Here is a 24,875-nt window from a genome sequence, read left to right as displayed (position 1 = left end):
TCAGAAAAGCAGTGGCATTTTAGAATTTCTACATCATCTCTCAGCATGTAGACAAAGAGGTATTAGATTCCTAGAAAATTTTACATTAAAAATCTACCTAATACTTAAGTCCTTAAAAAACTCAGAAAATGTAACTTTGCAGGGTGATTTGTCACTCTAATCACGTTTCTCTAACAGACACATGAGAACTATTGAAACTCTGAGGAAGGAAAGAGTAAAAAGGCTCCAAAGATACCAAAGAAGCCGAAGCCTGAGCCCCCTGAAGCATTTGAGTCTGTCCCAGACTCTGGATGCAAGTCAGAGGGATCCAGATCTCCCCAGCAGACGCCGAGAATATCTGCAACAGCTGAGAAGAGATGTGGTGGAAAACACCAGGTGGGGCATTGGAAACCTCCCTTTAGTCCTGCTGCTCATGAACAGTGTTCACAATGGGTGCACATTTATGGTTCCTGCTGACATCCCAGACTTCAGGGGCAGAATTCTTCTCAGTGTGGGTGCATTCACCTTTGGGCTAGAAAATGCTTTCAGGAAAAACACATGCCTGATTTTGGAAAACATTCATTAAAATATTGGATCTAGTTTTATTTCTGTCCATAACAAGTGTCTAATTTATTATATGTGTATGATGGATGGGGACAGCCACGTATTCTCTCTGGACTGATTAGAGACCAAACTTGCTGTGATTTAGTACTAAATTGGTATTGTTCAATTTAGTACTTCTGCTAAAATCAGTGCTGCTTCCCCTTCCCCTCCAGCTGGAGGTAGGAAAGGTAAAGATCATGGGTTGAGATAAGAACAATTTACTGGAAACACCAATGCGATAAAAAAAAAAGAGCAGTAACAGCAACAGCATTAATAACAAAATATATGAGAAAAGAAATTACTCAAACTGAAAGCCCCCTGGCAATAGACAATATGGGGTGGCTCCCTCTGCCACATCTCAGCTGGAAGGAACCCCTTCTGCCAGAAGAGTGCCTTTCCCCTACCACAGCAATGATGTGAGGTGGTACAGAATAACCTCTGTGTCCTGGCCCTGCCTCCTCCCAGCAAAATTAGCCCTGGCAGGAACCAGAACACTCCTTCACTAACTTAGAAGCCACAGAGTTCAGTTTAATCTTAAATATCAGAAAAACTCTGCAACACTTCACTTTTTAAAATTTCAGTTTCTCGTTTCCCACAATATTCCCTAAATGTTTTGCTTCCTTTGTGGTCAGGAGACAGTTGTTTTCCCAACACAATAATCTTGTATGTGATATGCCAAAGCCATAACCTTATATCATATGGAGACCTGGTTAGGAAACCACTGTAGTAATCTCAGTAGTAATTGGACTTGCAATCTGAGTAATTTTCCAAGGCTTATGTCTACTTAGCCTTCAGTGAGCAAAGAAAAGCTTTTGGGAGGCTAATGTGGTGGGGTTTAATTGCTTTTCTGGCAGGTTTTCCTGTTCTGAATTGAAATATGATTTTCTCATGGTATTTCAAGTAATTATGTGTGTTTCCTATTACTTGTCCATCCTTACAGAGTTCAAGAACCAAAAAGAAGAAGCATTCAGCACCCTTCAGACATTGAACTGCTGCTCCGGGACTATCAGAGGGCACGAGAGGAAACCAAAACTGAAATTGCAAGAGCTAGGGACAAACTGAGGGAAAGAGCAGAGCAAGAAAAAAGGCGGATACGGGAACAAATACTTTCTCAGTTACAGAAGGTGAGCATTATATTGAAAGTATACATAGTTTTGAAGTTCTCAGGATTTTCTTTGTATGTAATTTTTACTTGGTCTTCTAGCATTGAGTAGTTGCACTGGTAAAGTAAAATCTTCAGTCTTTAACAACTGTATTTGATCAGCAAGTTAAGTCAGGGGCTTGAGAAGTAGACAAAGAGCAACAAATGGGACTGAAAAGATATCTTTCTATAAACCTTCTTCCTCTTAAAAGCATCCTAGCATTATTTGATAGTCTGAACTCTTATATGTGAAGAAAACAGCAAAAGCTGCATTTTCCCAGACTGCCAAGTTCTACAGGATCATTCACTCTATGGTTTATGTGATTCCTAGGCTTTCAAACAAACCTGCTTATTTAATGCTTTCTGTATGGCAAGTTTGTGTCAACACTTCTTGGAAGAAACTGGATTTCTTTAGATTCCTCTTTCAACTTTCAGTGCTGGGGGTTTTTGGTGCTGTTTTGTTTTGTTTGCAATACAGTGATTCCCATTACAGGAAGAAGCAAGACTGAAGACTCTTGCAAGTACGAGCACTTTATGTACAGACTCCAGCCTCAGCCTGTCCTCTGGCCCAACATCTGGTTACAACAGCAGTAATACTGCCACATACACTGCAAGTAACTTCAGCAGCCAGGAAGGGCAGGTGAGAAACCACTGCTGGGTGAGACTGACGTCCCCTGGTGCTTCAAGCACAGAGGCATAGTGTAGGAACAGAGATGGTTTTCGACATTATTTGAATTCTGTCACAGCTATGAAGCAGGACAAGTTTGCAGTACCAGTACACAGAGGAGTGACGTGGGGTGAGGGAGAACTTTGTAATGTAATTGCAAAGGTCAGTGACACTTATTTCGCGGGGAGTTTTATTTGTAATTCATGGTTGAAAAATCAGATAGTTACTACTGCCTATGTAACTGTCAGAAATCTGTCAAACGTTTTAGAAATAGCAGGCTTTTTCTTGTGATAAATCTGATGGCATCTGATATTCTGAGTGACTCCCTCAGTGATACATGCATTGACTTGAGTTTCCATGTGTGAGAATGGACTTTGCTGAAGTCACTTTTGCAGTATGCACCCATGCTAGTTCCTTACACTTATTTTGCTAAATTTCCCAAGTTAAAGTATCATTTCATAACAAGGGGAAAGGCAAAGGGGTTACCTCACGATAAAGAGAAGCTTCCAGCCTTGTAAGGCAGATTTGCTACTAATATTCCATTGCCTATGTAACACAAATTATTTTTCCCACTTCAAATGAACACTCCCATTTTTGCACTTTCTTAAATCAGGTTTCTTCTGGAAATACTTTGGTTACAAGGGATACACGAGGTCGCTCAGCTGTTAGAAATAGTCAGCTTTATACATTAGAGCAATTGCATAAGGATTCAACATTTGGTAAGTAAAACATAAATTTGCTTCATTTCAGTTGCATCCCAGAGCCTAATGAGATTTATCATTTATGCAAATCAGTTTGAATCTGGATATTGCAAGGACGTCCCTACCTTTACATGAATTCAGAAAAATATCACCAACCACTAGCCAGAGCTTGCTTAGAATTTCTTTAAATATTAAATGGTGATTTGCTTCCTCTGAAGCTGGTCTTTTGATGGTGATAACATCAAAGTACAGCTTTCAGATAACATGAGGATATTTTGAATGAAGGAAGGAAGCAAGGGGCGTGGGGCCCAAATCTGTAATGAGTATAGAATTGTAAAAGCAAATTCTTATTTTGAGCCTCAAGAGTTAAGCTATTTTTCCTTATTTTATTTTCTTATATGTGGCAATAACTGTTTAAACTGACAGATATAACTGTAGTGTAATTAGCAACACACAGAATGTCGAGGCAAAGGATGTTATCACTCCTTCATTAGGATCAGATGGATTGGGGGTTCCACTGGAGAGTTTAAGTCCCTACAATTTAAGAAGAGTGTTTGGGTTACATTTTAATTTTTTTATTACCTCTCTGGCTTTTTTTTTTCCTGCAGAAGCCAGCAGAATTCAGCCACCTCTTCCTTCAAGTGGCACCAGCTGTAGGTTCACTCATGGATTAACTATTTCTGTCAACTCCTCTTCAACAAAAGGATACCAAGATTTATCCAAACATATCTTGGCTAATGCTACCACTGAGGTAAGTAAAAACAGAGTTTTCACTTATTCCTTCTGGAAGTTGTAGCAAAAATGGGTGGGACAATTCCTGTCCTACATCACAAACAGTTACCTATTTGTCAGGTACAGACAAACACTCTGAACAATTTTGAAGGATGGGTGAAAGTGAGCCAGGCTGGAGCCATGGGGTGCAGAAGAGGGCGTGGGGTGTTAGCTGGAATGTTTGAGTGAAGCTGGTGTCATTTGTCATTGTTTTCTAAGGTAATGGCAGCATGCTCTCAGAACCTGAGGAACCTCTACACGTGCCAAGCAGCAGCTGGGTGGAAGTAAGTTTATGGCAGCTCTGTGTCAGGGGAGGCCTTTCTCTGCACCTGGCCCTCTTGAGGGCAAATACCTTTTGTTTGCCTTTGACAGATATCAGTGTACAGAAAAAGAGGTGCAGGTGTACTACAAAGCCTTCCCTTCAGCAACAAGGCATGGATTTCTGGGAGCAGGAGTGATAGAAAGGCCTCTTCCCTTTGTGTGGGGACTGGTGAGAGATCCTGGCAAGAGGCATCTCTACGACAGCTCCATCAATGCAGCTCGAATACACAAGAAGGTAACCAGCCACATCCACCTGGGTGAGTATCCTCACATGTAGCACATGACAACCACCAGCACCACCCTGGCTGGATGCAGGCAGCCAGGAAGAAAGTTAAAGGCTTCTTGTTCCATTTCTTCAGGTGTAAATAAATAATTTCATTATTTAATATGGGAGCTTCAGCTCTGCAAGACTTTTCCAAAGCTGATATTAAACACATCTTGCTGTGAAGCACAGGTAGAGACAGTGGTTTGAAAGTAAAGATAAACCTGAAGTAGCTTGAAAAAGCATTTTAAATATGTATTATAGCATATGAACCAGAGCTCTGCTCCCAGGAAGCAAGTCAAAATAAAATATGTATCTCCATGTAAGGTGTGGGGAAAATTGTGACAAGTTGAAGTCATCAAAGTCTAATTCCCCTTCCTTTTTTTTTTTCCCAGTATATATAGTGACTGATACCTCCCTGTGTTACCTAAAGCAGCCCCGGGATTTCTGCTGCATTACTGCAGAAGCCAAAGAGGTAAAGTGAACATTCTGTCTGCAACACAGAGGAGTTGTTCTGATATCCTGGTTAAAGGAAAAAGGAGAGAAAGAAGTCAGTCTTCATATCTGCAGGAGTGCCAGTGTAGCAGGAAGGAAAGACATGCCAGCATCACACAAGTGAATTATGTGTAAAACCCTTGTGAATGACAATTGCCAACCAAGGCCCATCAGAGAGTAACACAAGTGTCACACAGTATATTCTGGTTGCAAACACACAGGATTTTGACAAAAGCATTTAATAGATAAGAGAGTAGTAATTTTTCATGTTAAGTAAGCATTGTGAGAAATATGCCTCGTGGCAAACAAAGAAAACATTGCTATATTTTTCAAATTGACATCTTTACACCTTGTCATGTGCAGGAGAACTTGTCTGTCCTGGCTTTTCAGTCTGTCTATGATGCATCCATGCCTCAGCCTTGTAAAGAAGCAGTGAGAGGGGAGATTTTGCCAAGTGCTTGGATACTGGAACCTGACATAGTGAATGGAAGAGAGATCACCAGAGTTATTTACATGGCACAGGTAAGGATTTTTCTTTACGTCCAACTTTGAATGCAAAAAGCTCTTACACAGCAGAACACTTAGGAGCTGGTAAGCAACAAAAAACACAATCATCATGGTATGCTCCATGAACCTTATGAAGTGACCACAAAGTCACCTCTTCCACACTTCTCAATGCAGAGGCTCTTACTAGGATTGTGTTTAAGAGCACATTCCCAAGCTTTTACAGCATTCAACGCTGCTTCCTTGGATATCAAGCTCTTCTGCAAAGGTTTATTAGCAATTTTAGTATATGCTGTGCTCATGTGGAGAGCCAATATGGGGAGTCTCGATTGCATTTTCACCTTGCTGTGGACACAGGAAGTCCACCTTGGGTTATACTATTTTCAAAATCCCTGAAAATATTTGGTGCATTTTTCTAACCAAAGTCTTTAATTCTTCACACTTAATAGATACAAAAGAGAAGTCAAGATTAGGATTCCAGTTTAAAATAAGAAAATTATAATCTTATCATCTATTTTTTAGACTTATTTGAAAAGTAGGCTCACTTCGAGGCAGGGGTACTAAGTATTTAAAAATGTCCAGAAGAGCATGTTTTAAGGTATAAAATTTATTTAAATGCTTATGTAGCAATAAATTCCATTAGTCCTTTAAACTCACCTATTTAAAACTTAAGAAACATTTTTTTTAAATATCATTAATTACCACATGGATTTTATAATGCACAGGTGAAATTTATATATGCATTTAAAAGTTTTATTTGCATTTTATGCATATATGCACATACATTGCCTTTTGGTGTATGCACACACATTTTCAGCAACACTGTGTGTTTCTAACTAGTAAATTTTAATCCAAGCTCAAACTCAAAAGCAATGTGGGTCATACCTGCTAGAAGCAACATGGAGTAGCAAAGTTTTGAAAGTCTGTGGAGCATTGAGAAGAAAAAGATACAAACCACACAGCAATAATGGCATTTGGCTGTTAACTACTTTTGTGCCCAACGCATCCTCATTAAATCAGAGCTGTTCCAGACTGGAGAAGTGCTCTGCTCAAAGCAGGCACAGACTCCAGGCTGCAGCCTTTCCTCTAATCCCTGCAGGTGGACCTTGGTGCCCCGGCCATCCCCGCCAGGCTCCTGAGCTCTGTGGCAAAGCAGCAGCCCCTGGTGATCTCTGAGCTGGCTCATCTGCTCACTGCTTAGTGCTGCTGCACCTGCGGGCACTGAAGAGCTCCTGACAGCTCACAGGGACACACAGGTGCCAGAAAGTGCCATGGAAAATGCTGCCTCCTGAGGCAGCCACCACCAAGCCTCACTTCAGGAGCCTGGTTGCTACTGCTGGACTCTATGGAAGTGCAGTTAGAGAAAAGGATCATTTGTTTTAGCCAACACCATTTATAAGAAATGCAGCAAGTTTAGTGGGGAACATCTCCTGGAAACAGCAGTGGAAAACCTCCATGGAAGACAAGAAAGGTGTACTGCTCTATAAAGAGCAGAGGAAGATACCTTGCTTTACAATAGCCAGAATCATACAGCATATTACTTAACTCCTGTTTCCAAGCAGCTTCAGAGATCAACTTCTTTAAGTAAAGTTTAGCCTGGAAGCAGTATCTGTATGGCTTGAGACCTTTTACAAGCTCTTAAGCAGAGCTGCAAAGCCTCTTTCTAATGATAAGTACCAAATGCAGAATTCCTGACTGTGTAGCTAATTCATTTATCTTAGCTGGCTGCCTGCTCCCTTCCCTTTGAAGAGGGAAGTCAAAGCAGCTCAATATGCACTAGTCATCCTACACCCGATAGATTTTTCATGAATTTTCTGACTGCTTGCAGCCAGTGTAAGGTGTTTCAGATTGCCACTACACTATGCAGCATCAGTAGACACCATCATACCTCAGGACACAGTTTTACTGTACTGCAGAATCAGGTGCTTTCAAACAAAGAAACCAAACCGTTCTACACAGTGACACTGTCACAGATAGGTTAGTACTCAGTAATCAGCTTGTTCCTAGAATTTAAGTCCTGCAAGTAAGAGTAGCTCCAACACTTTTCCATAATGGCTTTTCCCATCAGCCCTTCTACACTTGCACCCAAATGCATTAGGATCTGAAAATATAGCCTGGTCACACTTTGTTCATAATGTGACCAGCTGTCTCACTGTAGCAAATACAGACTCTTCCCATTCAATTACCTCATGGGACTTCTGTGGCACTTAGTCCAACAATGCTGCTATCAGGCTTTACATGTTTGTTCAACACAATTCCCTAGCTGGTTCACATGTTCCTAAATTTAAGCGAAACCACAACCACCTCAAATATTCAAATACCTTCATTTAATTCTTCAGCACAACAGTACAGAATCACTTTAGATATATCTAAGCAATAAAAGCTGCTGTGTTATGCTTTCATTAGCTCAAAAAGCCCACATTGTTCAAGAAGGTCTTGCACTTTGAATTTGTCAAGTGAGAAATGTGTACTCAAGCATCCACCCCACTGCAGCCAGTGCCTGCTACTTTCACACCATTACTTTCAATATAAGGTGAGTTTTTCCAGCACATGGTGAAGTTAGCTGCACTTCCCACCTTTGAGTTCAAGAGCCAAGATCTACTTTTACTCTATTTTTGCACAGGTGTAATTTTGGCTCTCAGCTTCTGTGTTACTTCCTGTTACTAATATAGTGAGTTTTAAATGAAAAGACCATAGCTATTTTGAATTGATACTTAAAAATATAGCAGTTTTGATACATACCTGCCCAAGGCTTCCTCCTCTAACTAGATCAGGGAGGGTGACAAAAGTTTTCACTTACATATTTGCTTTGTTTCATCTTTGGCTAGTCATGGCTACAATCTTAACACCAATATATTAGTGTTCTTTTTTTTGGTGAGGTGCAGCCTTTTGCTAAAAGCCTGAGTCACAGCATGGTTCACTTTGAGCATCACACATCTTACAGCCCCTCAAGCAAGAATGGGTAAGCTGTCAGAGTTTTCTGCAACTGAGCAAAATGACCAAATTTACAGATTTGTAACGTGTCAATGTCCTCCCTTCAGTGGAAACCCAGAAGGAAGAGCAGACAAGGCAGAACAGTAAAGCCCCAGGAAAAATGAGCAGAACCAGCAGCATGGGATATTGGCTGTCTCCCCAGTGCTGCTCCTGTAGCTTTCCAGAGGAGATAGGGGAGGTCTTCATACAACCCACAACAGATTTGCTCAGCGCTTTGCTTTTTTTCCCTTTTATTTTGGACATGGCACTAGTGATAAAGCAGGTTTTGTAGGAAAAACATCTCGGGGGACTCCTGTTGATCAATGATGCCAGTGCCTGTGAAGGATAGTGTCTTATTGTACAGTGCATCAGATGTTTATTTTTATATATACTTAAAATTTTTTTTCTACGTTTACAAATTAAGTTATTTATATATGCTTGGTTTGAAGCGTTTTTATATGCTATCAAAGCTAAGTTTTATTTTTATCAGTATTGTAACTTTTTTTTAATACAGTCTTCAATTGATACTAAAAAGCCTATTTATATGAATGTTTTCTTTTGCAAATACAACATTTCTTGGTACTTGCTAATGTATGGCATCGGTTTGCTTGGAAGAAAGAAACAAAGGCCCAGCAGATATCAAATTTGTTTTTCTACAACAGGCAAAAACCAATTTCCTGTAAGTTACTGCTGAGCAGCAGATGATCAAACCAATTATATTGTACCACCCAGGGTTGCATCTCTGCTCCTAAATCAAGGTTGCTATTTTCATATCCACAATAAATGGTATTTTCTACACAAGAAAATGTGCCCCACCTTATTTTGCTCCAGCTAAGATACCCATCTACGGAACTATGCTGGATAGAAAATCAACACAAAGGCAAGTTTGTGATAACAGATGTAGGTCTCCTACTTACCTGCTGAGGAATGAGCATGGAATATGAACTTTTGCCACAGGAATCAAGAAGCCAGTCACTGCTTAAATGGGGGTTCTGTGACAGTGCTTTCTCCAAGCAAAGGGGGTTTTGCTTGGTAATTAAAAAAACAAAAAAAAGTTGGGTGAAGCTTCTTCCTGAGTCCTGTTACACAACTCCCCAGAGCAGCACATTCAGAAGGAAGTTAATATAACATCATTTTTCCTAATTCTCCTTTGAGACCTTTGAGTTTGCAATAGGAAAGACTGGCAGAAGGAAGGCCACACGCTCAGAGCTGGCTCTCAGTGAGCTCCTGCTCTCCTGCCTGCAGCACCTCTGGCACCAGCAGCAGTGCCCAGAACAGAGGGACTCACCCAGAGGAAGCCGCCAGCCCGGGGCTGCAGGGCCCTGTCCTCACACATGCTCCCACAGCCAGGTGTCCACAGGCAGAAACCCTGTGCTGCACCCTGCCCCTGGGCCTTGGATACACAGCGGGGCATCTGGTTTTACACAGCAAATGTGCCTGGGGCTGTGGATGCCCAAGAACCAGCATCACTGCATTAAGTCGTAAGAAGACAGAAACAGGGGCATTGCTCTTACCTGCTGGGTCCCACTGCACAAGTGTCTCCAGCCCCATAGGGCACAACTGTGTTCTCTGGTTGCTGCAAAGTGCTCCTGGGGCTTGGGCACCTTTTAAATAAAGAGAAGGATAATCCCAGTATGCTGAGTTCATGAAGATGGCTGTGGCCATAGTAACTATGCAAGCAGTTTCATAACACACACAAAAAAAAATCCATGCCAGAATCAAGAGCACATTTTTTAAACTCTTATGGATTCCAGTTTCTCCCCCTTTCACCACCCTGCCCTGCCTTACACAGCAAAGTAGATTTCTATTTCAGCACAAGTTCAACAGGCCAGACAGGAGGTCTGTGCTGCACTTTGTCTGCCCCATGCTTTGTGGCAAGGTTCCCATTTTGTTATTCAGCCTAATACCAAGAGGTTCTCTACTGACACCTTGAACACAAGACAAGACATTTAATAATGTTTATTATGGCAACAATTTCAAATGAAATCTGCAGCAAAACATCACATAATACTCAGCCTCAGGGAGCAGGTATGGCATGATATGGTGTACTTGCTCTTCAATTTGCATTGAATTGTTCCATTTGTATTTGTATTGCAGCATGCCTACTTTTGGGAACTCTTTTCATTCAGAAAGTCCCTAAAAAGAGGAATGCAGGTGGAACCTGCCAAATCTTTCAATACAGTGCTTAGTGAACAAGACAAGAAAAATTACAATATAGGTCAGACACTAATGTGCCTCTGTGATTTCTCTTTCTGTATCACATATTTTAACAGAAGCCACAATTCTACCTAATCAGTCCTGTCTGTAGTTTTGTTTCAAAAACTAACTCCAAGATGTTACCTTTTCTCACCTTGTACAGGGAAGAGGTTAGTTAATTAGCAAGCTAAACAGCTCTGGGCTTCACCTTGTCCAGAGACTGTTCTTAAGTAACACAGAACTTGCTTTCTGGAAAAACCTACAGAAATAGGACACTCCTAGACAAAAGGAAATAATGTCCTCACTGCTTTGGGGCAGGGGGAGGCAATCCCATGAGACAGCTGATGAGCACCTAAATATATTCTGCTACTCACCAGCAGTCCCTGTGCCAAATCTCAGGTCAAGGAAATACTTGGGAAGAAGGAAATGAACAGGAGGTCACACTCTTGGTGTGACCATCTGTCTGTAAGGGCAGAAAATGCCCACTGTCCTCCAAAAAATGGGCCCCTTTCAAAACCCACTCTCCAGAGAACATCACAGTGCTTCTTCACTTTGACTGCTTTTCCAGGCTGTTGCTCTCTTGCTGCAGCACTTCCTGACTGATAAAACCCAAACTCAAGGCAAGAAAAATTATAAAAAACCAGTGAATAGCAGCCAGATTTCATGTTCACAACTACTATAAAAGTGTCTTAAAAATATGTCTTCAGTAAAAAATATAAACAGATATTTTATTCCTTATTTCTATGAAAAACCCTGGGAATTGCAAGTTCTGTTTCCAATAAGAGATGGAAAAACACTTAAGCATCCTTTAGGAATAATGCCATCAATGGTCTAGGGGATTTATCTAATATGGTTTAACTTTTAAAATCAGTCTTAAAAAATTAAAATCAAACCTTCAACACTGAGCTTACAATGAAAAATAAATATAGGCACATCTCTGTGTCATATAGGTTCACCTCTTCCTTCCTCTGACTGTAGAGGCTTTGTTAAAAGACAGCATGAGAAGTCACACTGAGTTAAGATACAGCCACCAAGAAATCATCTCTCTGATCACAAAGTAACTCGAGTTGATTCCTGGGTCTGGTCACAGCTGTTGCTGCACAAATACAAAAAGTGTCTCTGAGTCCAAAGAACAGCTGCTCTGAGATGCAATCAAGGTGCTTAAAAGACTTTTGACTTGGAGATCCATTTGCTGATGCGAATCCTTCAGCAGAGTCACCATGGCAGGAAGCCCAGTGCAGGTTTTGCACCAAGTGGCTGCTTAGCTTCAGTATGCTCCCAGCAAAGAGCTCCCAGTCCTTTCAGAAACACTGACAATTCCATGTGCATCTTCACTAGTAATTTTTGTCCACAGAGTCCACCTCTGCTAACTTTGTGTGGTCATAGTAGCTAGAGATTGTCTGGTCAGCTCACAAGGGTTAGTCCTGTGCTCCTCCATCTGATGTTCTGATACAAATACTTGGGACAGCCTTTTCAGGTCTTTCACAAAATCCTGCAACAAACAGACACAAACCAGAGAACCCTTAGTAATGGAAACAAAAGAGACTGACTTAATTTTTCCATAAAGAAAAATTTATGTTTAACAAGGTTAAACATGTTGATGGTTTTCCAGTGCAAAATGATGCATGCCTGCAATGATGAATGCCTGCAAACATTCCCAGTCTCCCCTCTGATGCCCACACCCCTTCTCAGACAAGATCACTGCCACAATTTAAATGGTTAAAACTGCTCCAACCTGCAAGTGCTCAGCCTTGGAATACTGTCCATTTTTAGCAAGGCATTTGGGTTGATTCCTACATTTTGATTGTGGCCAGAATAGTGAGGTTCCTCTAGAACGTTCCAACTGCCCTCACACTCTGGTGGTAGGAGGCACAGGGATATAAGTGCAAGACTGGTCAGTTAAGACACTCCCCAACACATTATTCTCAGCTGGAAAGCAGCAAGCACACTCAGGCTAGAACTGAGAACTGGTTAACTGAGCCAGCTGGTCTCCAAACTGGTTTACAATTCTGGAAATGCTCCCACTGCATGGGCAATGGTGGATTCACACAAGTACAGCTTTCAGCCAAACACTAGCAACAGAGACAAGCTTGTTGGAAACCAGTCCTTCCTTGGCATTAAGCAGGAACAACAGATGGGAAGGTTATGGGCCTTAGCCATATTAAATAGAAACACAAGGATATTCTGTTTACATAGCTTTACTTTTTATTTTATTTATTGTCTGTTCATATCTAATACTTACTGAGGGCCAAGGGAGCTCTTCAAGGATATGCAGGCAACTCTGGATTTCACTAGTTCTCATTAGTTCATGTTCTATAAGACCATGAAGCAGGAAAAGGAACAAATCCCACTGCACAAGAGAAGAAAATACCAACAAGTCAAAAAAGAAATGGATTGTGTGCTTATTTCTTTATCCATGTATAATTCACACTTTTCTTTTTGCATCAGAACATGGGAAAAAGGAGCAAGGATGTTATCTATCTGCAAGGGCAAGAGCAATGTCCACAATGAATGAACACAATTCCTTCAGTTCTTACATTGATTTTCTTCTGCCATAAAATAAGTACATGGTATTATAACTTCTCCATCTATGAACACACCAAGAATTTAATTCCTGCCTGGTCAAGAACAGTGCGAAAAATTATTTCTTTGATTCCTGAAATAAGCTGGGTTTAGCCTGCAATTAAATAGGGTGATTTTCAGCTTTTGTTGGAGTGTTTGTCACACCAACACACATGCAGAAATGCAAGCTGATAAAAGGCACAAGGATGAAACCAATGACAGCCACGTGTCCCACCCTTGCAATATCCCAGGCCAAATGGGCCACTTTGCCATTGGCTCCTAACCAAAACTGTGCCTTCCTGAGAGCCCCCCAAGGCAGGCACCAACCCCTGACAAGCTGTACACATCCCTCTCTTTCACTGCCCCACAGAAACAAGGCCAACCTGCTGGCCAAACCTTGCTGGCCTCAGTCACACGAGCCCCAGTGAGCACTGTGGGCTGGCAGAATTCCTACACAAATCAGAACCAGCTTTACCTCTGGCTGCTTGGCTTCTGCAAGATAACCCATGTTCTTCTTGCTGAAGATCAGCTGCACGGGCACAGATGTCCCAAAGTCCTCCTTCCAGATGGAGAAGAGCAGCTTTAGGAGGCCACAGGTGGGATTGTTCTTTACAGGCAGCCTCTCAGGGCTCTTCTCTGAGGATTTGATCCCAAGACTCAGAGGAACACGATCTGAAACTAAGAGGAGGAGGAAAAATGAACTCCTATAGCTGCATTATTTCCTTTTCTAGTGATCATCTTGGTTCAGCAGCACAATTAGGGAGAAGAAACCAGCAAACCTAAGAGGAATGGAGTTTGGAAATATTAGGTCAATATTTCAAAATTATGACCTTTGAACTTACACAGTATGACATAGGAAGAGATTTCTATTCCTCAAACAAAGAACACCAATTGGCTGGAATATAGCCCAAGTCCTGAAAATCAGCCTAATATTTAGTCAAAGAGAACCTAGGTGTTACTGCAAAGGAGAGAAGAGTAGCACAGTCAAACATTTAAGTCTATAGACAGACTGAACAGTTGTCCATAGTTTAGACTCTAGGCAGAGTTCACACAAGTGAAAGCAAATCTGAACAGTGCTAAACTGCATATGAACATAAACAGAAGGAAGATACCAGTTCTTCCTTGGTACAGTCTAATGGAATGGGACAGGTTGACACTGCTGCTCCCAGAATAAATTTCACAATATTCAGATGTGAACTGCCTTCTGGAAAGACAAATTATGTATAAAACTTCTAAAGCTGATTCTAAACCCACAAAATTAGAAGGCTGCCCGTGAAGAACACATCTGTGTTGAGATCACAAGCTCCTGCTCAGAGAAAAACTGTATTTACATATCAGAGCAAGAGAAAAAAACAGACTGAAAATGTTCACAGGAGTCATAATACAAAAAAAAAAAATTACTTCCATTCTTTTCCAAAAAAAAGTCATAAAAACATAATTTAATGGAAAAGGCCCTTACTTTTAGTCAAAAAAGCCCAAACTCCACCACAATTTTTCAGAGGCAGAAATACTGGAAAACATATCCCATATTTACCTGACGGTGTCAATAAATAAAAAACAACAGATGTGAAACAGATCAGAGGGATGGTTAGTCACTGAACAACTCTGTTTTGCAGAATGTAAATGGGAATAAGAGTAACCACCCAAATTGACAGAAAAAAATCTTCAAACTCAGTGGCACCAAAGAGAATTACATATCCATGAGCTCTTAACACTTATATCTCTGACCTCAAGGATCTAAGAGAACTCTAATAACAGATTTCAGTCTTAAATAGCTTATCATAACTTACTTACCCAGCAAAGATGCCAACTCAACCGTGCACTTGGCCAGCTGCTGTTCTGATGTGGGACATACAAACTGGAAAACACAAAAAAAAAGTTGTATTTTTTTCCCCATAGAGCAGACTGGACAAAACAGGGCTCCACAAGGGATAAAAAATATCCAAGAAGAGCAGGCAATTTACATCAAGAAGCACAGAGCTGTAATGAGGAGGCCACTAAAGACTGAAAGACAAAACGGTCATATATGAAAAGGGGATTCACAAAGGCAAACTGAAGTAACAAGCAGATCTACACAGTATAAAAAAATACAGTGCAACATTGCCATATTTGAGCTCAAATAAAAACCTCTCAACTGAACTCAACTGTGAGGCAAAGAAATTAAATTTTTACAGGTATCAAGACAGCCCAAAGTGATTCAAAGGGAGTTTATGCTGTTTTTTTACATCTTTTACCTTTCTGCATCGAAGTGTCTGACTCAGCCTCCCCAGCAAGCACTCCAGCCACACGCAGTCAACCACCTCACCCTCCTCCCGTGGGCCCACAGCAACACAGAGAACATCCTTGATGAGAAAGACAACAGTAACACACACATTGGTATCCTGCTCTTCCACACACAGATCCTTAGACTTGTGACAGAGCAGTTCATAAATAGTTCTTCATAAAACCAGAACCTAAGTTAGTATACATACATTTCATAAGACAGAGTAAAGCTGATTTTCTACAACCTTACCAAGATCTCATTTTCTAGCACAGTTCTCACTAATGTTACGAAGTAAAACTCAATGATGGCAACAAATTCATATTTCTTAAAAGTACTAGCACTGAAAGGTCTAAATAAATTTCACAGCACAGCAAGCAGTGCAGGGTAGAAGTGCTACAGAAATTCCAACCCCTCTTACATTGTCAGGGAAGCTTCAGTGCCAACCCAGAGGTTTCCTCATACAAATTGCCTTCCTTTTTTTAGCACAAGCAAGAAAGCATTAAAGGATGTGAACTCATCTTCACACAACTGCTGGGAAAGCAATGACAGTGATAACCAGCATTACTTGTCTGTCAAGCAGACAAACAGCTGCAAAAAACACAGTCAGAACACGCAACAGTAAAAGGCAAGGTGTTCAGAATTCTTTTCCTTATGGGGTGCATATGTTTAATGAATGTGAAATTGCACACAATACCATGGGGTCTGCACTGTGGTTTCCATCCTACACATGCCAAAAAAGCCACACTGCTATACTACCAGAAATCTGTATCTGAGACAGCACTCCTAGCAGGGAACTCTGATATAGGCACAGCAAGCAGGGGTTGGGAAAAACCTGAGAACTTTTCATCATGCTTCCTAAGCACTCCCCACAGCCAGCTCCTCAGAACCAGAATATTCTCTTAAAAAACCCACCAAACAATCAAAGAAAACCCTACAGAACAGCAACAAAAATAAACCACATACCTTAATCTCATTGATGATCTGGGAGGGAAATGGAGCACAGTGCTGACAGCCTGGAGGACAGTCCCTTCTCAACTCAAGAGCATCCTCGCCTGGCAAGGGAAATCCTGGCACTTTCAGCATTCTGTTGAAGGTTGCCTTCACTTCCCTTTTGATGAGTGCTATAGAGAACAGAGAACAAATCCTGCCTGCTTCAGTTTCTGTCTCCACTGAAGCAGAGAATCATTTCCAAACACTCTTAGCCTTTCATTCCAAGGGCCACAGCGTACATTTTCAACTCCCTCTCTCTGACCTCCTACTATATCTAATGTGCAGAGGCAAATCTGGAGAGGGTATACTAATCCACAGCTGTAGAAGACAGACACCCATCACTGCCAGGTACAACTGGCAATTCATCTCACTTCTCATAAAAATATTTCCATGGGTTTAACACAGTACCTAAGCCAGAAGGCAATGCCAAAGTAGAAAGCTGATTCAGTGTGATCATGCTAGTTCAACCACTGTGCCCATAAAAACCATATGTCTTCTACCAAAATACATTTTGATCAGCATCCAAAACACTAAATTCCTGTGGCTGCAAATGGTACTTGGACATTCCTCCCCAGGCTTTTGGCTCAACCTGTTGAAAAAATGGGTTTTCAGAGATTCTGAAGAGTTGCCAGTGCAGTATTACAGAATGAAAAGACTACATTTGCCTTCAGCCTGCAGAAAATGCACCCAGTCCAAGAAGTGTTTGTTTTACAGGAGATTTCAGAAGCACTCTGTACATGTGACCATAAGATCTTTTGAGAGAGCAGTTGTCTGTACACACTGGAAGTGCTAAGACAACTTCAGCCTAGATGACATTTCCAGAAGCATTTCCACACCATTTACTCTCATCATCGTACAAGACTCCATAACTAAAAATCACTACCATGGGCCAAGTCCAAAAGATCCCCAATGAAGGTTCTTAGAGCTAGAAATAATTATAATTCCTCCTAAACAAGGAGGAACGGAGCAACGGCATACTTTACACTAAAAAAAAAAAAAAAAAAAAAAAAAAAAAAAAAAAAAAAAGAATAGGACCAAGTACTTTATAACACTGTCTGTCCCTTGATCTCAGAAAAAAAGAGAAAAAAGAGCACAATGCACAGGTTAGAAGCTCCAGCTCAAGGTAAAAACACTCACCTGCAATGTTGGCAGAGAGCCAGCCACAGGCTCTCTCGGTAGCCAGCTCCACTGCAATGTTTTCTGCACTACTTAAAACCTTTACAGGGAGGATAACAAATCACTGGAGATTTACTATCAGCCACAGCACTGCAGTCAGTGAAAATTCAGAAGGAAGTCTAGAGGAAAAAGCTTAATTTTGGCATGCAACAATTAAACTGAACACCACCTCCTCTATGGAAACAGCTGGTTTGAGCAATACAACTGAGGCATTTTGATTTTCCAAAACCCTCATCAACTTTTTGTGGAAGTTGATGCTAAAACCAATGCATTATCATTGCAAGATAAATGCCATCTCTATAGCATTCTAGCCTCATTAGTCAGCTATGAGCTGGAGGATCATTTTACCCACAATATGCAAGGCAGCCCAGTAGAAGTGACTCTTCTTAGCTATCACTCAGTCCTCCCATGAGGGCATCAATAGATTTTCTTTACCTGAGCTATTAAGGGATAAGTGAAGCAGCAATGGAAAAATGGTAATGATCCAGACTTAAAGTCAAGGCTTTTAATAAGTTTTAGGGAAAATACATACTGCTGCAGATGTCTCTTCTGGCAACAACACTCTTACTGCCTCAGGACCTTTTTTTTTGCAAAATCTACAAGAAAAGGAAGAAAGTGTGCCATGGGGTTAGTCTAGGTTCTTGGACAACATTCAGAGGTTCATTATGTAACAATGCAATAAATCAGACTAAAAGAACAAGACAAGGAAAGGGTAATTACAAGCAACTAAGCTGCAATATCAATTTTCCAAAGAGGAGAAATACAATAGCTGCAGCGGATGTCTGTTTAGAGCAGAGAGACACACAGCACCTTTATTCCTTTCTACAAACACAGTATTAACTGGCTGGAGCACAGCAGACACTCACCATAAGAAGAGCAGAGGGCATGGTTTATAATTACCAGAACCTGAGCATGACAGGTCAAGCTAAATTAGGCTTATAGATTCTGCAGTAAGAAGAGATAGGAAGGCACATGTTTAAATAACTTTTCCTCCTTACTCTCTGCCTTTGATGAGTGCCTGGGCCCCTTCCTCATACAGATGAGTGCACACCTCTTCAAGCAGTTTGTCATTATTAACAACCTCCTCCTTCACTTTATCTTGCAACATGGCTTCAGCCCTTTGAACTAGCTCTGCTACCAGTGTTGCCCTGCAACAAAACAAAGAACAATCAGGCAGATTGAAATCAATACAAGAAACAGTGCACACTAAGTGCACCATCTCTTCTCCCCAGGTTAGGGGGATACCCATCTCAAATGCTATAAGTCACTCTGCTAAAAACAAATCAATCATGCTGTATCATCTACATCATCTCCTTGTTCTGTGTGTATGGAAGACAACAGCAATGAAGACACCAAAACAGTACTAAGATTCAAGAGTCAAAAGCCTTTAGGTTTTACCAAAAACTTTTTTGGTCACAGGTCTCCTTTCTGGCAGCATTACCCTTGAATGCTCAATTGATAGTGCTCAGAAGTTCAAAGATGTCAGCAGCAGCCACTGAAACCACCATTCCTTGGGGCTGATAACATCTAATGCCTTCAGCAAGCTTGACAACAGATTGCAAACTGAGCAAGCTCATGAGCTGGAGGGCAGGGCCACCACACAGGAGGGCTGTGAAAAGAGGGAGAAATGGGACTGACTGTGCATCTGTACAGGCTGGGGTCTACTGGCTACAGAGCAGCTCTGCAGAAAGGACCTGGGGTTCCCACAACAAAGGAAGGGAGTTAGGAGTGTCCACAGAAAGCCAACCTTATACTGGGCTGACAATAGCAATAGTACAGCCAGCAAGTCAAGGGAAGTTACTGCTTCCCTCATCACTGGGAGGCTGCATCTGGAGTATTGTGTCCAGCTTTGGGATCTCAGGACAAGAAAGCCATTGACAATTTGAGTAACTGCAGGAGAAAAGAAAAAAATTATTAAAATAGCTGGGATGCTAGAGCACACACCTACAAGGAGGACTCAGTTTCACCTAGCCTGGAGACAAGAAAAAGCTGAAGGGAGAAGGAAATTTACAGAGAAGACAGAACAAGACTTCCAGGAAGAGCACTGCGAAAGATTGACAGGAATATCCACAAGCTAGAACAATGGATAGATATGACAGGATACAGGAAAACATTATTCACAAAGCCTGGGAAAACTGAGCATTGGACCATGGTAGAAAGAGGTGGCTGAATCCTCATCCTTTAGAGATGGAAACTTTTCCAACTGGAAAAGGTGCCGATAAACCTGACCTAACTTGAAAGCTGGATCTGCTTTGAGCAGGAGTTTGGATCAAGTGACCTCCAGAGGTCATTTCTGATATGAGATGAGATGAGATTTTCCTATCATTAGCAAGAATGCTCTGAACAGGCTGAAAAGTCTCAATGCTGCACTGCATTCACATACAAAGTGTCCCATAGATGTATCCCCCTCCTCACTACATTCCTTCACAAATTCCTCTCTACAACAGCAGATGTTGCTGGTCAGTCCTGCACAGCCTTGGTGTTCTGCTACGCAGCACACCCCCATGGAAGCTTCTTTCCCCCATACACACAAGTTTAAAGGATCAACTCTTTGTCTAATTATAATGTAAAGTTACTTTTTAAGTCACAGAACAGGTGACCAGCACTTACTTGATGTGCTTCACACAGTTGGATCCCACCCTCTCTGCCACAAATTCCACTGTCCTCCGTAGGGAAGGAGGCTGGTTGTGGAAGAAAGCCTGTTCCAAATCTACCTGTTCAAAAGAAAGCACTACAATTGATTAGAGCACTTCACCCTCCTCTCACCAGCACAGGAATGGACAGAACTACCTTCTGGAGAGCTACTAAAAGACAGTTTGCCTCCACTAGAACTTTCTGCTACTGTAGCATTCATCATCCCAGAATAGTACTCCCTATTCCCTTCTAATCACTTAAAGCTTATTATCAGGGTTTCTGAAGCTACAAAAGACCTGTAAAGGGGAATGGGAGAGTTCTGACAGTGTCTACTAGTAGTGAGTCACCACACAGAGCTTGTTTTGGGAAGAACAAGCCCTTTTAATTAGAGGCTGATAATCCTCTAGGCTCCTACGCATGTCCTTCTCTCAGTGGAAAGCATGGCTACAATCTAACCAAAACAAAGTATGAGAAACATACCAACATTTTATGTTAAAGAAGAGGGAAATAGATAAATAAGACTAGTTGTTCCAACTGCAAGAATGTTTACTGACGTTATCTGGATTTCAGCACCCACACCATATCCCAGCCACATGACTGTAACAGAAAAACAGGGAGTGAAGATACCTGACTGTTAAACACAATGTTCCCTGGCATTAAGAGACCACTGTATACCCTGCACTCACACAAGCAAATTTCTCCTGCCCCTTTCCCCCTTGTGACTCCCTAATTTCGTTACCTGCAGCTTCCGCTGCGCGACAGAAGCCTTGGGTGCTAAGGACTCTGCAGCTGTGGGAGTGATTTTCCTCATAAAACCACCATTCTTGCCTCCACTACCAGCCACAAAAGAGGCAAGTAGTTTACGCAGCTCACCTGTGCAGGAACACATGCAAAAGCAATCGTCAACCCCATAAGAAAGGAGAAAAACTAATCCCAAAACTCAAGAAAGAAACTTTCACTTCTCCAGTCCTGTTCCCAGAGCAGATTCTCTCAGCTTCTACAAAAGCAGAAGCTTCATTGAAGCAGAGGGGGCATCCCACACGTATAACTGGCAGGGCACAGCAAGGCTCTGAAGAGGAAACTTCTGAAAAGCCCCCTAGCAGATGGGACTTGTTCAGAAGGATGAGGGAGCAGGTGTTTTTGTGCATTCCTTTTTAGCGTGGCACGCAAGAACTGTAAAGTCTACAAGGACAACAAGTTAAACAAAATTCCAAGAGACAGGAGCAAATCCTGGCAGAAAAGCTGGACAACTTATTCACCCCTAGAAGATTTTGTGAGACAAGTTTAACATACAGTTTGTGATAGAGGTTTAACATACAGTTTCCCTACTAAGCCTCAGGAAGAAGAGCACCATCTCCCCATCTGAGACTCTATTGTCTACAGAGAGGAATTTTACCATTGGCAGACAGATCCCATGAAAAAGCTATCTCAAACAAACTGACAAAACACCAGGGCACAAAAGGATTTTTCCCCTCTGCCTGGCAGCAGAAATCTGCTCAAGGATCAAGACATTTCTTGCAGCACAAACTCCTCTTCCTACACCTAGGACAGAAAAGCTGTGTTGTTGTAATGCTTCCTCACAGCTTGTGAGGGGTGGCTTCCCCTGTCCCTCTGGATTCAGACTCTGTGGATCAACTATCCTGACTAGGTAACCTCCCTCCCTCAGCTTTAGCAGATACTATCCACAGCTGCAGGAGCTTCTGCAATACAGCTTCTTATCAAGGTTCTTGCATATACAACTGGGACCTTATGTTGTGAAGAGGAGTAAGAAAGGTGATCCAAGGACTCAGTACCAAACAACAAATATAAACAACTGACTAAATAAAAATAAATACATGCTAATATATTTTATGTATATAGTAAAAATAAGTAAAATACTCACCAAGATAGGGACAGCAGGTATAAAGTAACTGCTGATCCACCAAGGGTACAAAGTCCTGGTGAGAAAATGAAGGAAATGCTGAAAGGATACAGTACAAAATAAACAGTCTTCAAGTCAGAAATCCCATACATGCAGTCACAGGCAGGTTTCAGGGCAACCTTTCCATGAAAACAATAGCTGGATTCCAAACACACAGTAAAATAATGAACTTTGCAGCCCAAGTGTTCAGTCCCCGTAACACAATGAGCTGCTCTTCATTTATTAGCCTAGCTCAGCCTTTGCCCCTGATCACTACCAAAGCCCAGCTGAAAGCTGCATTAAAGAAGGGAACCAGGACTGCTGCCACAGCCTCTACTCATGAGGGAGAAACTTCTCCATGGAGGAAAATAAATGAGGCACATCTGCTATGCATTACACCTCCACAAGTGCCTTCACCCATGGAACACCATGCCAGGGAGAAATGTCACTTCAATATTAACACAGCACATGCAGGGCCATGGAAGGAACAGGAATTTCAGATCCCATCCACCAAAGAAATGTATCTTAGCATCCACACCACTTTTCCATGGAATACTATATATCCCCTTGCATGTCTAGGAATTATCTGAAACATCACACATGCCATACCCTCACCTCCTTTCCTGCTTGCTCATACCATTTTCAGTTCAGTCACCCTTTATCATGACACTGGAAAACAGGTGATCTCACAAACAGCAACCCTGCTCTACAGTCCCATCATTCTATTTCTGTTCACCATTACTTTTGCTTTATTTCTGGGAACAGCTACAGTTTTGTCAACTCACCTTGCAGGAAAATAGCATCTCATCCTCCAGCATAACTTGGCACCTGTTCTGCAAATTATTGCAGCAGATGAGATGGCTCCTGCCTGACAGAAAACCCAGAGCTGCAACACAGAGTTCACAACCCATAACACAGATGCAATTGAGGCACTTGGCCAAACTGGGCACCACATCCATTGGCCTCCATATGCTCAGTGCAGCTGCCCTGAAGGCAAGTTCCTGATCAAATCTTACAGCTCCTGAGGAAGTGGTAGGTCCATCTTCCCTCACTGATTCAGAAGACATGCTGCTGCACTAACTCACCAGAGCCTGAGCAGATGTCACAGCGTCCACCACAAATCTCTCCTGCATGTCGTCAGCAGTAAAAAACAGTTCTTCAGGAACTGATGGAACCTGAAACAGAAAACCCAGCAGCTGCAACCCAAAATGAAGACAGTAACTTCCACTATTTCTGATAACAGGACAGTAAAATCTCACCACCCTGCCACCCACAAAAAATGACCCTACTAAAAATCTTCTTGCCCTGAGAACTTTCCATAAAATTAAAGACTTCTTTTAATCACAGTAACAAAAGCCACCTTTCTTATTCTCCCCATACAGCATCTTCCACATTTCCAACAGGTTCCTGCTAAGAAATTACCTTGCTTCCAACTGGAGGCACAAAAGAATTTTAAAAGTTCATCACACACCATCCCTCTATCCAATAAATTCCTCAGTAATTCAAGGCTGACAGCCAGCACACCATCTTTGTGACAAGAGCTTCCAGGTCTAACAGCAATCAGCTGTCAGTTTTCTTGCAAGGTTGCAGATTAGTAAATACAGAATGTATTTCAGATGCAATTACAATTCCTATTGGGAAAAAATTGTTGCTTCACACAATTCCACTAAAGGAAAATAATTCTCCACTAAAATACAGTTATTCTTTAAACCCCACAACAGGGTAAAAAATCCATGATAAAACAACAAACTACTGTATTGAATTGTTTTAATTCATTTCAGTACTATTTTGTATTGAGTTCTGTGCCTTGCTTTTTCTTCAGAGAAGAGTTACATGCACAGAGGAGACTCTACCTGAAAAAGCCAACCCAGAACTGCAAGGATCAGCAGCTTGTTCAGGAAACTCATCTCCTTGTCTTCAGAAAGGACCATTAACCTGCCATGCAGCAGAAGTAGCAAGACAAGAGTGTCAGTTTTCAGCAGCTCAATTTTCATTATGGAAAACATTCCCAAACCATTCACTTACCAATTACACTATCTATATACCATGAACACATTCCTTGCATGTCTGCCTTTTTTGCAGGTACCTGCATAACACCCTGTCTTAAGTTTACACTAGACAAGCCATTCTCTAGAATGTGCTTCAAATTTTCCTCATATATATAGGAAAGAAAACTAGAAAATTATTTAGGCATTGGAAACCTTGTAGGTTTAAGGTCAAAATTCAAGCTCCAGCTTGAAGGTCAATCACAGCTGCAGATGTAGAGTGATCAAGTGGGATTTAAAGATTTTGTTTACTTAATAAAAAACACAAATTTGAATCAAGTATTAATCCACAAGTTTAGGCTGTGTTCTCTTTGCAACTTTATGTAAGATAAACAGTATGCATGATTTGCACCCCAAAAAAAAAAAAAAAAACCCCCCAAAAAAACCCAACAAACAAACAAACAAACAAACAAACAAACAAACAAACAAACATTCACTGAAAAGTTCTTTACAGATATATTTTCCTAAGCTCTTACCTGTATACCTGCAGCAAGAGACTAAACACTTTCCTGTAATAATCAAGGAAAGGAGCAACATGATCCACAAGGGAAAGGTACTCCACAATCCAAGGAATAGTGAGGATAGAACGTTGATCCCGAATAGATTGTCTCAGAAGCTTTAATATATCCAGTACAGGCAGGGTCTTAAAGGACAAGAGAAGTTAAACCAGCAGCTTGAAGTTATCTTCTGCT

At 41.4% G+C, this 24,875-nt stretch overlaps 2 protein-coding genes across 2 annotated transcripts in view; one reads left to right on the top strand and one right to left on the bottom strand.

The window, feature by feature from the left end:
* Window positions 1–9,427, top strand: part of STARD9 (StAR related lipid transfer domain containing 9) — a 91,244-nt gene extending 81,817 nt beyond the window's left edge. Inside the window, exons 25-34 of the mRNA XM_058025513.1 lie at window positions 178–375; window positions 1,523–1,706; window positions 2,217–2,363; window positions 3,004–3,109; window positions 3,700–3,842; window positions 4,082–4,146; window positions 4,235–4,440; window positions 4,841–4,920; window positions 5,304–5,462; window positions 6,544–9,427. Of these exons, the coding sequence (XP_057881496.1) occupies window positions 178–375; window positions 1,523–1,706; window positions 2,217–2,363; window positions 3,004–3,109; window positions 3,700–3,842; window positions 4,082–4,146; window positions 4,235–4,440; window positions 4,841–4,920; window positions 5,304–5,462; window positions 6,544–6,645 (1,390 nt within the window). The 3' untranslated portion in view covers window positions 6,646–9,427. The remainder of the gene's footprint in view (window positions 1–177; window positions 376–1,522; window positions 1,707–2,216; window positions 2,364–3,003; window positions 3,110–3,699; window positions 3,843–4,081; window positions 4,147–4,234; window positions 4,441–4,840; window positions 4,921–5,303; window positions 5,463–6,543) is intronic.
* An 871-nt stretch (window positions 9,428–10,298) lies between these two features.
* Window positions 10,299–24,875, bottom strand: part of CDAN1 (codanin 1) — a 31,789-nt gene continuing 17,212 nt past the window's right edge. Inside the window, exons 14-28 of the mRNA XM_058026585.1 lie at window positions 24,660–24,826; window positions 23,992–24,073; window positions 23,224–23,313; window positions 22,121–22,175; window positions 20,978–21,111; window positions 20,215–20,318; window positions 18,603–18,752; window positions 18,137–18,200; window positions 17,566–17,644; window positions 16,402–16,559; window positions 15,410–15,517; window positions 14,970–15,033; window positions 13,651–13,853; window positions 12,856–12,963; window positions 10,299–12,105 (exon numbers count right to left, since the gene is read on the bottom strand). Of these exons, the coding sequence (XP_057882568.1) occupies window positions 11,980–12,105; window positions 12,856–12,963; window positions 13,651–13,853; window positions 14,970–15,033; window positions 15,410–15,517; window positions 16,402–16,559; window positions 17,566–17,644; window positions 18,137–18,200; window positions 18,603–18,752; window positions 20,215–20,318; window positions 20,978–21,111; window positions 22,121–22,175; window positions 23,224–23,313; window positions 23,992–24,073; window positions 24,660–24,826 (1,692 nt within the window). The 3' untranslated portion in view covers window positions 10,299–11,979. The remainder of the gene's footprint in view (window positions 12,106–12,855; window positions 12,964–13,650; window positions 13,854–14,969; window positions 15,034–15,409; window positions 15,518–16,401; window positions 16,560–17,565; window positions 17,645–18,136; window positions 18,201–18,602; window positions 18,753–20,214; window positions 20,319–20,977; window positions 21,112–22,120; window positions 22,176–23,223; window positions 23,314–23,991; window positions 24,074–24,659; window positions 24,827–24,875) is intronic.

This window comes from Melospiza georgiana, chromosome 6, assembly GCF_028018845.1.
Source record: "Melospiza georgiana isolate bMelGeo1 chromosome 6, bMelGeo1.pri, whole genome shotgun sequence".
NCBI classification, from domain to species: domain Eukaryota; kingdom Metazoa; phylum Chordata; class Aves; order Passeriformes; family Passerellidae; genus Melospiza; species Melospiza georgiana.
The sequence above is the reverse complement of the archived record's forward strand: the minus strand, read 5'-3'. Positions and strand labels throughout refer to the sequence as shown.